At 42.0% G+C, this 13,194-nt stretch overlaps 1 protein-coding gene across 1 annotated transcript in view; it reads right to left on the bottom strand.

Moving 5' to 3' along the window:
* Nucleotides 1-13,194, bottom strand: part of ATP8A2 (ATPase phospholipid transporting 8A2) — a 649,053-nt gene that overhangs the window by 467,034 nt on the left and 168,825 nt on the right. The window contains exons 11-14 of the mRNA XM_033236971.1: nt 8,018-8,183; nt 5,603-5,730; nt 4,468-4,545; nt 184-272 (exon numbers count right to left, since the gene is read on the bottom strand). Of these exons, the coding sequence (XP_033092862.1) occupies nt 184-272; nt 4,468-4,545; nt 5,603-5,730; nt 8,018-8,183 (461 nt within the window). The remainder of the gene's footprint in view (nt 1-183; nt 273-4,467; nt 4,546-5,602; nt 5,731-8,017; nt 8,184-13,194) is intronic.

Raw genomic sequence — 13,194 nt, 5'->3', positions numbered from 1 at the left:
AACACATTCCATAGTAACTACATATCTAAATCTATTGTAAAGGATTAGATTTTTTTTTTATTTTGAAAGGATCTTTATCCTTTCAAAACATCAGAAAGTCAAGATATTTGACTAAGTAGCTAAAAATAAACTTACTTTCTTGAAAGAACACAAGTAAATTTTCAGTAAGTAATAAACACTGACCCATAGGTTACTCCGGCAATGCTGCACTTCTTGAAGTTCATGATATTGCACGTAAGCGTTCCAGTCTTGTCAGAAAAGAGATATTTCACCTAAATCAAAGAATAAAAGAAATATACATCAGGAAGTATTGAGATGCAAAGATCAACAAATGAAATCTTCCCTTCTATATTTTTCAAAACCTGTATGAAACGGGTAGATTTCCTTAAAGCAAGCAAATTAGTAACAAAAAATATATTAATACTTTAATGTTTAGACCACTTAAACCTTCTTCCATAACTAATTATATAGTCAAAGTGTACCAAAATATGCAGACGGAGCTGCAATAAGAGCTCTGACTGAATGATATGCTACTGGTTGATATGCATTATCACTCTACACGTAACATTTCAGAAATGATGTCATGGATTAGCAAGGGAGAGGTATTAACAGAACTGCCTGCAGAGGAATCTCCAGTTTCTCAGTCGTCTTCCAAAGAGGCATCAGGACTTGCTAAGTGCTAGATATCTTCCAGAGATCCCAGAGAACTGGTCTAGGGAAGCAGTGTTTTACTGTTGTATAGAAGAGGGAGTGATTACATGAATTCCTTACTCAGTAATTTTTCTTAATGATACAATATAGACAAATACACTGGGAAGTTTTTTGAAAACGATCAAAGGGACTTCAAGTATTCAAGCTCCTAAAGAAGTCAAATACTACTTCTAAATACAATATTAGTACCCTAGGGGTAATTTATACTTTAAACACATTTTTACATGCAGTAAGTCTAGGGGTATGGAAAATTTAGTAGAATCTGCCTCTTAGTTAGCAGGGATTCTTTCTGCATTCTTAAGAAAATTAAAATATCATATAAAAAATTAAAGGCCAGGTGCGGTGGCTCACACCTGTAATCCCAGCACTTTGGAACGCCAAGGCAGGCAGATCACCTGAGGTCAGGAGTTTGAGACCAGCCTGGCCAGCGTGGCAAAACATCATCTCTTCTAAAAATACAAAAAAAATTAGCCGGGCATGGTGGCAGGTGCCTGCAATTCCAGCCACTCAGGAGGCTGAGGCAGAAGAATCACTTGAACCCGGGAGGCAGAGGTTGCAGTGAGCTGAGATCATGATATAAACAAATCTTGCACTCCAGCCTGGGCGACAAGAGCGAAACTTTGTCTCAAAAAAAAAAAAAAATTAAAAATGAACATTTTGTAATAAGGGCTTATCAAGATTTGCTATCACTTTGCCTACTAAATTTTAACTTGTCCTTAAAGTCCCAACTCAAAACTTCTTCCCCATGCAAACATTCCCCATATCCTCAATTAGGATGAATTACTGAAGCATCCACGGGTACTTTCAATCCTTGAATTATTCAGGTACAGTTCAATGACACTTGCAGACAATTATATACTGTACACTGTGCTAAACTAACAAAGGCAACCAAAGAGCTTGTCTGGGGCACACCCACACCCTCACAAAGTCTCCAGAGAGAAATGGACAATACATCACTCACACCCCTTATTTTACTGTATTTATGTCTGGAAAGACTGTTATGGGAACATAGAAGACAGACTATCCAAGCCCGGAAAACTGGAGAAGAGTTCAAAGAGGACGCAAATTTAGCCTGATACGCACCAAGAACTCACTGATTCTTACAGGAGAAGGATTTTACCAACAAAGGCAATGACAAAGCCATTCAATGAGGATTGAAAGCCCAAGGTCCAAGGCCTGCTCTGGGTGCTGTACCCAGCCCTAGGTGACCAGAGCCCCAAAGGCAGTGGGAGGATTTGTGTTCTGTGCCAAGGACATTCTCTGTAATAACAATCCATCCTATTATACTAAGAATTTAAGAGCACTTATAGAATACACATAATTTAAGGCAAGATAAAGCAAATATTAAGTAGGTTTGGAAAATTATATCAAAGAAACAATCACCTGCTTTTTTTGTCTACAAAGATCTATTTTTTTTTTTTTTTTTTTTTTTTTTTTTGAGACGGAGTCTCGCTCTGCCGCCCAGGCTGGAGTGCAGTGGCCGGGTCTCAGCTCACTGCAAGCTCCGCCTCCTGGGTTTACGCCATTCTCCTGCCTCAGCCTCCCAAGCAGCTGGGACTACAGGCGCCCGCCATGTCGCCCGGCTAGTTTTTTGTATTTTTTAGTAGAGACGGGGTTTCACCATGTTAGCCAGGATGGTCTCGATCTCCTGACCTCGTGATCCGCCCGTCTCGGCCTCCCAAAGTGCTGGGATTACAGGCTTGAGCCACCGCGCCCGGCCCAAAGATCTATTTTAATCTACAAATTTGACCCTCAGTTTTCTGGCAATAAACTCAAAAATGATACACAAAAACCACCACAGAATTCACTCTATCCTTGAGGAAAGAAAAATGAAGAAAGCAAGCCTACCTCCAAAAGGGAGTTTTTCTAACCCTCAGATGGATGAGCCAAGTCTCCTGCATTTTCACAGAGGGACACTGAGGAGCAGGGGAGATGGAACATGGTAATATTCTTTCACCAGGCAGGGAAGCTTGGGAAGTCCAGATCTCTACAGACAACCCGAAGTCCCCAATCTGACGCTGAATAACCAAGTGTCCTTTGATAAGTTACTCCTTTCCTTCTCTAGAAAATGAAGGTACAGCACCCTCCCCTTAGGGTTCCTGGTGGGTTTGAATAGGGTGTATGAAATGAAACCAAAATCTTTAACGGCAAGGCATTCAAAAGAGGTTAGTCCTCAAAAATCAACAAGTAGGACCTAATTAAACTAAAGAGCTTCTGGACAACAAAAGAAACTACCAACAGAGTAAACAGACAACCTACAGAATGGGAGAAAATATTTGCAAACTATACATCTGACAAAGGTCTCACATCCAGATCTACAAGCAACTTAAACAATTGAACCAGCAAAAACCAAACAACCCCATTAAAAAAATGAGCAAAAGACATGAACAGACATTCTCCAAAGAAACATACAAGTGGCCAAAAAACATATGAAAAAATGCTCCACATCACTAATCATCAGAGAAGTGCAATTCAAAACCGCAGTGAGATACCATCTCTCACCAGTCAGAATGGGTATCATTAAAAAGTTAAAAAACAACAGACACCGGCAATGCTGCATGGAAAAGGGAACACTTATCCACTATCGGTGGGAGTGCAAATTAGTTCAGCCACTGTGGAAAGCAGTGTGCAGATTTCTCAAAGAACTTAATACAAAACTACCATCTGACCTGCAATCCTGTTACTGGATATATATTCAAAAGAAAACACATCGCTCTACCAAAAAGACACATGTTTATCACAGTACTATTCACAATAGCAAAGACATGGACTCAACCTAGATGCCCATCAACAGTGGATTGGATAAAGAAAATGTGGTACATATACACCATGGAATACACTGTCAGAAAAAAAAAAAAGAAATCATGTTCTTTGCAGCAACATGCATGGAGCTGGAGGCCATTATCTTAAGTGAATTAATGCAAGAACAGAAAGCCAAATACCGTATGTTCTCACTTACTAAGTGGGAGCTAAACATTGCATACTCAAGGACGTAAACATGGGAACAACTAACACTGGGGACTACTAGACGGGTTTGGGGAAAAGCGTTGAAAAACTGTTGGGTACTAGGCTCAGGTATCTGAGAGATGGTATCATTCATACTCCAAACCTCAGCATCACATAATACACCCACATAAAACACCTGCACATGTACCCTCTGAATCAAAAATAAAAGTTGAAAACAGAAATTAAATTAAATTAAAACATTTAAAAAGAGGTTACTCCTTACAGGAATTTCAATGTCAGACACAGACATAATGCAAAGCATAACTTAGTAAAGGCAAGAGGAGTTCAGGGGTAAAGGTGCAAAAGATACTGTTCCCTAGAATATTCCAGAGACAAAATCCAGAACATGCGAGAAATGCATGTCCTTTAAATTGGCCTCAACACGTTTTGAAGGGTTACTCAATATCTGAGTATCTTAGCCATCGTTTTCCCTGTTATTTGCTCCTGATAATACTGTTTTAAGGGTTCCAAGTGATGTTGCACTGTATTTTTTAATATTACTTTTTTTTTTTTTTTTTTTGCAGGTTACTTCTGGGTGATATGATATGGCTGTGTCTCAAAAAGCAAGACAAAACCAAGTAACGCTTATATCTAATGGCACACTCAAAAGTATTATATAGCTCTTCAGATGTTCTAGCCATGTTCATGGAGAGGCATTTTTGCAAAATCTCTCCACGGTTCTTCTGCTAACACTCATGTCCCCTCATGCTCATGTCACCATTCCCAAAATTCCCAAAGAGGCTTTTTCACCTGCCCAAGCTCTTCATTAAGGTTTGATGTCCTGGCCATGGCCGGAGTGTCGTTTCCTATATAATACATATCTGTGTCCTGAGAGAGAGAGAACAAGAGACAGGATTTCAGAAAATATATACCATTAATCCTTCATTCACATTAACACAGAAAAGAAGCTAAGAACGGGTAATTTAAAACACTTTTATTTTAATAGAAATGCTCATTTTGGCTGAGGGCAGTGGCTCACGCCTGTAATACCAGCACTTTGGGAGGCCGAGGCGGGCAGATCACGAGGTCAGGAGATCGAGACCATCCTGGCTAACACAGTGAAACGCTGTCTCTACTAAAAAAATACAAAAAAATTAGCCAGGTGTGGTGGCTGGAGCCTGTAGTCTCAGCTACTTGGGGAGGCTGACGCATGAGAATCGCTTGAACTCGAGAGATGGAGGTTGCCGTGAGCTGGGATCATGCCACTTCACTCCGGCCTGGGCGACAGCGCAAGACTTCATCTCAAAAAGAAATATATATATATACACATACATATATATACACACACACACATATATGATTTATATTTATATAATATATATGAGATTTGGTTTCAAGATAATCATTTCACAACCTAGACTAACTCACGATTCTGACCTTGTTGACAGGATTGCTGTGAAGATCAAATAAAAATGCATATCAAAGTGCCTGGTCTACAAACACTGGCTGCTGAAGTCCACTGCTTAAGGGCCATGGCAGTCCTTTAAAAATCTTATCTCCACCCCTACAATCAAATCCAAGTTGACTATCACAATGAATTTTGATATGCGAGTGACCACTATAGTAAACACACCCAAGAGGCCTTTTCTTCAGCACTAACTACATGTTAAAAGCATCAATAGCAGGTGCAGCCAGATGACAGGCGCTGGCTCAGCATTCCACCCCATCATGTGACCAATCCTCACAACAACCCCTTGAATAGGAATCACTGCCCAAAAACACCCTCGCTGGTGATCCCTGGCCAGTTCTTTGTATGGCCAGGTTAAGCCCCTGGACCTAATAATGGCAAATGAACACAGTTCTTCTTTTTTGAGCGCTCAATTAAATGCCAAAAGCTGTGAAATAACATTGGAAGATAGTGACTCAACTCTGCTTTAATACTCACCCAGTTTATGAAAAGGGCTTGAGTATACTTCACAACCTCAAGAGTCACCAACAGACTGATGGGAATAAGATTGTTGTATAAAATGATGAACGTCAGCAGGTTGTATCCAAAATTATCTGAGGTGGTGTCTGTGGAAGGAAACCAGAGTATCTGAAAGGTGTTCACAACCAAAGTCTATTGGCTTATTTAGAGATTCATGTTAAAACAGTTATTGAGCACCTCCTGTATGTCAGGAACTGTGAGTTCAAAGGCTGCTTTCTGTAGGAGGCACACAGGTCCCACAGTGCGACTGCACAGCAGGATGCATCTACTAAAGAGAGGCTCACAGGGCGTGGCGGGAACCAACACAGGAGGCTTTCCAATGGGAAGGCATGGTCACTGAAGGCCATCCGGAAGAAGAAACGCTGGTGTCAAGTTTTGAAGAACAGAGAAAAGAAGCAAACTTGAAAGAATGTGGAAAAGAAGACAGGCCTTTGAAATGGTTGTAAGGAATACCTACAGTCTCACTAAGGTACATGAATATTGCCGATACTCCAAAGAGCTGGAAAGATGGACAAAAGTGTGAACAAGAGAAGCAGACAAAGAGAGAGAAGTCTTGAGCCCAACTAAAGATAAAAGAAGGGATATCTGGAAGGAACAAGATCCCTAAGGATGGAACAGGACCCTAGGGGATGGAGTCCACAGCAGAGGCAGCATCAGCTCCAGGGGGAACAGAGAATGAGGCAGGGAGAGGGGAGAAGGTCTGGGGGCATCAAAAGGGAAGTTCTTTCCTTGACAGCCATGATCTTCTGCTTGAAGGGTAAAGTAGTGAGATCTTCTTAACTTAGCAAGAGGCTTAAGGAAAACGTTGCTGCAACAGGGTTGAACTGGTATTAAAGCTGTCTATGAAGGGAACTAGAATGAGAATAAAGATAGGAGCAGGTTAGGATTGGGGGGAGATTGAGAATTTGTAATGGCTCCAAACTACAGTTATTGGGTTTTTTTCCCAGGAAATTACATCAAATGGTGGTAGTATGATTCCGATTTAGAGTTCTGGAGAGTGGCTGTGATGGAAAGACAAGGAGCTGGGAAGGCACAGGAGAAGCAGGCATACACTGGCCAGTAATTTTACCTTTCCACAATCCCTTCACTTCCTACTCACTACCAAGCCTTCCACTTTTCCCGCTGGTTGCTTTTCTTCCTGACATATTACTCTGCTCTCCTGTTCTCCTGTAGAATTAAGGAGTTTCTAAATAAGATCTCTAAGTTCCAATAGTTACAAATATCTCTAAGGTATAAACAAATGTCTACCTGACAATTACAAATATAAGAAATACTAAAGAAGCTCTCCAGGATGAAAGAGATACCAGACAATAATTAAAATCCACATAAACAAAGGACACTAGTAATGGTAATTCTATAGTATTTATAAAAGATAGTATACTTATATATTCTCAATTTTAAAAAAGCAATTGCAAAAAGCATCATAAAATTGCATTGTTGAACTTATATACAGATGTAATATATGTGACAGTACAAAGGAGTGAGGAGAGAATGAAGATACATGAAGCAAAGAAATGACACCAGCTGTTAACTCAAATCCACAGGAAGAAATGAAGAGAGAGACCTGGAAATGGTAAGTAAATATGTTAATATAAAACAACCCTGACCGGGTGTGGTGGCTCACGCCTGTAATCCCAGCACTTTGGGAGGCCGAGGCAGGTGGATTGCCTGAGGTCAGGAGTTCGAGACTAGCCTGGCCAACATGGTGAAACCCTGTCTCTACTAAAAACACAAAAATTATCCAGGCATGTTGGCACATGCCTGTGGTCCCAGCTACTCAGGAGGCTGAGGCAGGAGAATCGCTTGAACCTAGGAGGTGGAGGTTGCAGTGAGCTGAGATCGCACCACTGCACTCCGGCCTGGGTGACAGAGCGAGACTCCGTCTCAAAACCCTAGCGATATACTTTTTTCTTTTTTCCCTTAGCTTCTTTAAGAGACATAGATTATTATAACACTGTATTTGGAGTTGACAACACAGATAAATGGAATATAACAATGATAGCACCAAGCAGGAGAGGAAATGGAGGTACACCTGGAGTAACGTTTCTGTATTTTGCTAGAATTAAGTTAGTATTAATCAAAAGTAGATTTGGATAAATTAGGAAATACATTGTAATTCCTAGGGCAACTACTAAGAAAATACTTTAACACAGAGTTTAAAAATAACCATTTGGGTATAAAACAATTCCCCAACGTGCTGTCTTCGCTTCATCACATGATCCTAATCTCAATTCTCCTCGAAGGGCTGGCATTATGTACAGTAACCGAAGGGAACAGAAGGACGGCAGGGACACCACACATCAACCATGCCTGCAAGAACGTCTCAAGAATGGTTTTCTTCCACTGGAGCAAGCAACCCACCCCGACACTTACCCATCTTCTTGATGTACCAGTTCTTTTCGCCGTGAGACCTGTTCCAGTACAGGGCCCCCGCCGAGCTCACCAAGGCCATGACCAACAGGATGCCAAACAACACCAGGATCTGTACGTTAGTCACTTTCTCCACGTTTGATCTCTTGAGAGGCGCTTTGGTTGAATTCTACACAACAGCGTTGAAAGTCAGTAAGGGTCACAGAACAGATTTGGGGCAAGGAGTTGGGGGAAAGAAGGTAAAACAACCATATTTAACAACTGACAAGTAAAAGACTATTTTTTTTTTTGCCAAACAATCAATGCAGTTCGAAAGTGTACCATGCTCCTGATCAATAGCTAGTTTTAAGTAACGAAGAAAGACGACATACTCTACCAGTTTAGAGTACACATTCCAACATTACATGATTTATTCTGTACTTCTTATGATTATATCATAGCTTAAAATTGTCACTTTCCTTATCTTAGAACACAACAGGTTCTAAATATAGTCCAGTTTCAAAGAAATCAGAACACTGGTAATTCAAGAGAAACTTAGAAATTCCATACCACAAAAATCTAGAGAAGACCTTCACAGTAATAGCACAGTTCTACAATAAATATACAGAGATATTTCTAAAACACATATTTTCCCTCCTGGAGCTCAGAATTTGAGGAATAAAAAAAACATACACAAACGCATACACATCAATAATGCAAAACAGAACATTAATGGGTTTCAAAATAAGTGGATGGACAAAAAGTTCACTTGGAGAACTCTGAACAAGAAGCAGGAGCAGCAGGAAGAGTCAGGAAGGGGCTGGGCAGGAGAAAGCTGAGCGGCATCATGAATGATGGAGACAGCAAAGGAGAAACAGAAGGAGAACAGCAATCTTATCACAGACTTAGAACCTGCCTTCTCACTGCTGCGGGGAAACCAGCCCAGCTGGAGCCGAGGCCAGTGTTGGCAGGAGAGTTGAGAAAGATTCATTAAAGCTGGATTCAAGAATCACTCTAGTTCAGGTGGAAAATTTGGGACTAGATCCTCCTCTCAGCCATGGGAAAGTCTGTAGAACTATTTGAGGAAGACAGTTATGCACCTGAAGTCATTTTATTAAAAAATATCTGAAGGTACTTGTGGTGGGCAAACTAATGACCCCCTCCCCAGCCAGTGATGCCCACATCCTACTTGTGGGGCACTGCGAGTATGTTATATTATTTTTTGAGATGGAGTCTCACTCAGTTGCCCAGGCTGGAGTCCAGTGGTGTGATCTCAGCTCACTGCAACCTCCACCTCCTGGGTTCAAGTGATTCTCGTGCCTCACCTCCCTATAATCCCAAGTAGCTGGGATTATAGGCGCCCACCATCACGCCCGGCTAATTTTTTGTATTTTTAGTAGAGATAGCATTTCACCATGTTGGCCAGGCTGGTCTCAAACTCCTGCCCTCAGGTGATCCACTTGCCTCGGCCTCCCAAAGTGCTGGGATTACAGGCGTGAGCCACCGTGCCTGGCCTGAGTATACTGTTTCATACAGCAAAAGGGACTTTGTGGATGGGATTAAATTAAATTAACAACTGTGAGACAGGGAGCGAGTATCCTGGATCACCCAAGTGGATCCAATCTAACCACAAGGGTCATCAAAAGGGAGAACCTTTCCCAATTGTGCTCAGAGGGAGAGGTGGGGACAGAGAAATGATCAGAGCGATTCCCCTCTGAAGCCTGCAGAAAAGAGCAGCCAACATCTCGAGTTTTAGCGTAGGGAGTCTACTACTCATAGTAGACTTCTGACCTACAGAACTGCAGCATAATAACTCATGTTTTTTTAAGTCACTAAAACTATGGAATCTGTCACAGCAGCCAGAAGAAACCAGTACAGTAATACAGCAGGCTGGGGAAGGAGACACTGAAGAGAGGAAAGCCACAGGGGAATTATTTATAATCCATTCCTGGAGGTGAAATAATTCCTGACTTAAATTAGAAGCCAGGAATTGGACAGGGAGAGGCTCACAGCATGAGCCTGTAGGTCTCCTTCCATGAATCACCGGCCCGGGCTTTTTTTTTTTTTTTTTTTTTTTTTGAGACAGAGTCTCGCCCTGTCACCCAAGCTGGAGTGCAGTGGTGGGATCTGGGCTCACTGCAACCTCTGCCTCCCAGGTTCAAGTGATTCTTCTGTCTCAGCCTCCCAAGTAGCTGGGATTACAGGGGTGTGCCACCACGCCTGACTAATTATTTGTATTTTTAGTAGAGATACGGTTTCACCATGTTAGCCAGGATGGTCTCGATCTCCTGACCTCATGATCCACCCGCCTCGGCCTCTCAAAGTGCTGGGATTACAGGTGGGAGCCACTGCACCCAGCCAGGCCCAGGCTTTTAGGAGACAACACTGATGTGCCAAGTTTGGATAATCTGAAAGTTTACAAGGCACTAACCATAAAAATGGTACCTTGTGCCAAACTTAAGTCAGCATTCTTCTTCACTAGCCTCCATGGATCTGATCATTAAAAGAGCTAGGATGACAATGTCTCCAAAGATAAGAATGCAAATAAAGTCACAATGTGAAAATAAAACTGAGATGAAAGCATGAGGCAATTCACTCCTAAGCTCTGAGAAAAATGTATACCACATCACTGAAATTGTTATTTGAATTCTATTAGCAAACCAAAAATACTATTTCCCCATAGTTTTCTTTGGGGGTAGAGGAGTTGGGAGATTGTACTGGTGATTCTGAAAAGCTAAGTCCTTTAAATATTTAAACAACACAGCAGCTTTTTCCTTTATTTCTACTTTTTTCCCTTTTACTTTATCTCTCTAAATTATTCATCCTTTATGGACTTTAAAAAAAAAATTCCTCAGGAGTCTAAATGGAAATCCATTAGTAAAAGCCAACTTATCATCAATCAAATACTACATCAAGGTCAACCGAGACGACACATCCAGGTCTGGCCTCATGGTAAGGGCCGGCAGGCCAGGTCCAGGACTGGTCATCCTAACTCTTAAAAATGAAGCATGATCTCATCATTCTTCATAAATATTCACTAAATGTACAGGCAGGAAAAAATGACCATAAACCTCATTTCTATACCGCATTTGTTATTGGCTTCTGATCTTTTTCAGTGGCTGAATTCTGGCCAATTAGGAGGATTAGAAAACTTTATCTTTCGTCTAAGATAAAGTTTAGAACAAGATAAAGTTTAGAAGAGGAACAATCCCAGATCTTCAAGCTTCAACATGTACACTTTGTGGAAAGTCAACCTCAGCCTACTGACTCCCATCCCCTGAACACTTTTACTTGCAATGATCAATGATGAGGTTTTGTTTTTTTGTTTTTTGTTTGTTTGTTTGTTTTTTGGAAACAGAGTCTCATTCTGTCACCTGGCTGGAGTGCAGTGGCACGATCTTGGTGCACTGCAACCTCCACCTCCCAGGTTCAAGCTATTCTTGTGCCTCAGCCTCCACAGCAGCTGGAACCACAGGTGCACACCACCACACCCAGCTAATTTTTTGTATTTTTAGTAGAGACAGGGGTCTCACCATGTTGCCCAGGATGGTCTTGAACTCCTGAGGTCAGGCAATCTGCCCACCTCAGCCTCCCAATGTGCTAGGATTACAGGTGTGAGCCACTGCACCTGGCCCAATGATGAGCTTTTAATGTTAAATTCCCACAGGCATTATAAGTTCTTCCATAAAATTCTTAAAGAACCTGGCTACTTCAGTGTCATGGAATTATAAATAGAAACAGGTCAAAATGTCAGATTTTGAAAAAGCTAAAATCAGATCTGTATCTTAGATATTTTCTTCCCTCCTGAGGAAACAGGCCATTGAATTCTAGTTAGAAAAGCTGTCCCCAACCTTTTTGGCATCAGGTACTGGTTTCATGGAAGACAATTTTTCCACAGACTTGGGTGGACATGGTTTTGGGGTGATTCAAGTGCATCACATTTATTGTGCACTTTAATTCTATTACTCTTACATTGTAGTGTATAATGAAATAATTACACAGCTCACTATAACACAGAATCAGTGGGAGCCCTGAGCTTGTTTTCCTGCAACTAGACAGTCCCATCTGTGGGTGATGGGAGACACTGACAGATCAGTGGGCACTGGATTCTCACAAGGAATGAGAAACCTAGATCCCTTGTATACGCAGTTCGCAACAGAGTTCATGCTCCCACGAGAATCTAATGCCACTGCTGATTGACAGGAGGCGGGGCTCAGGCAGTAATGTGAGGGATGGGGAGCTGCTGCCAATACAGATGAAGCTTCGCTAGCTTCCTTGCCACTCTCCTCCTGCTGTGGGGCCTGATTATTCACAGGCCACAGACTGGTACCAGTCCGTGGCTTGGGGCCTGGGGACACCTGGGTGACACTGACTCTGGAGTTTGACTGTTCGTGTTTTGTTTCTTTTATTTGTTTGTTTGTTTGTTTATTTATTTATTTATTTATTTGCGATGGAGTCTGGCTCTGTCGCCTAGGCTGGAGGGCAGCAGCACAATCTTGGCTCACTGCAACCTCTGCCTTCTAGGTTCAGGCAATTCTCCTGCCTCAGCCTCCTGAGTAGCTGGGATTACAGGTGTGCACCATCATGCCCAGCTAATTTTTGTATTTTTAGTAGAGAGAGGGTTTCACCATGTTGGCCAGGCTGGTCTCGAACTCCTGACCTCAAGTGATCCACCCGCCTCGGCCTCCCAAAGTGCTGGAATTCCAGGCATGAGCCACTGCACCCGGCCAGACTGCCTGTGTTTTGAATCCTACTAGTTTTGTAAGCTTGGGTTACTCTATGCCACAAGCCTCCTCATCTATAAAATGAGCACAATACTACCTAGTCATTGTGAGGAATAAATGAGTTGATATATGTGCATCACTCAGAATAGTGCATGATTTCTTGTAATTATGTTTGCTGTAATTAGTGTGATAATCTCTCTTTTTCCCATTGAATCAACCAACAGAAATAATAGACATAAATATTTCTTTTTTTTTTTTTTTTTTTTTTGAGACGGAGTCTCGCTCTGTCGCCCAGGCTGGAGGGCAGTGGCCGGATCTCAGCTCACTGCAAGCTCCGCCTCCCGGGTTTACGCCATTCTCCTGCCTCAGCCTCCCGAGTAGCTGGGACTACAGGCACCCGCCACCTTGCCCGGCTAGTTTTTGTATTTTTTAGTAGAGACGGGGTTTTACCGTGTTAGCCAGGATGGTCTCGATCTC

This window comes from Trachypithecus francoisi, unplaced genomic scaffold, assembly GCF_009764315.1.
Source record: "Trachypithecus francoisi isolate TF-2019V2 unplaced genomic scaffold, Tfra_2.0 Contig01461, whole genome shotgun sequence".
NCBI lineage: Eukaryota > Metazoa > Chordata > Mammalia > Primates > Cercopithecidae > Trachypithecus > Trachypithecus francoisi.
Note: the sequence above shows the minus strand (reverse complement) of the source record. Positions and strands in the feature narration are given on the sequence as shown.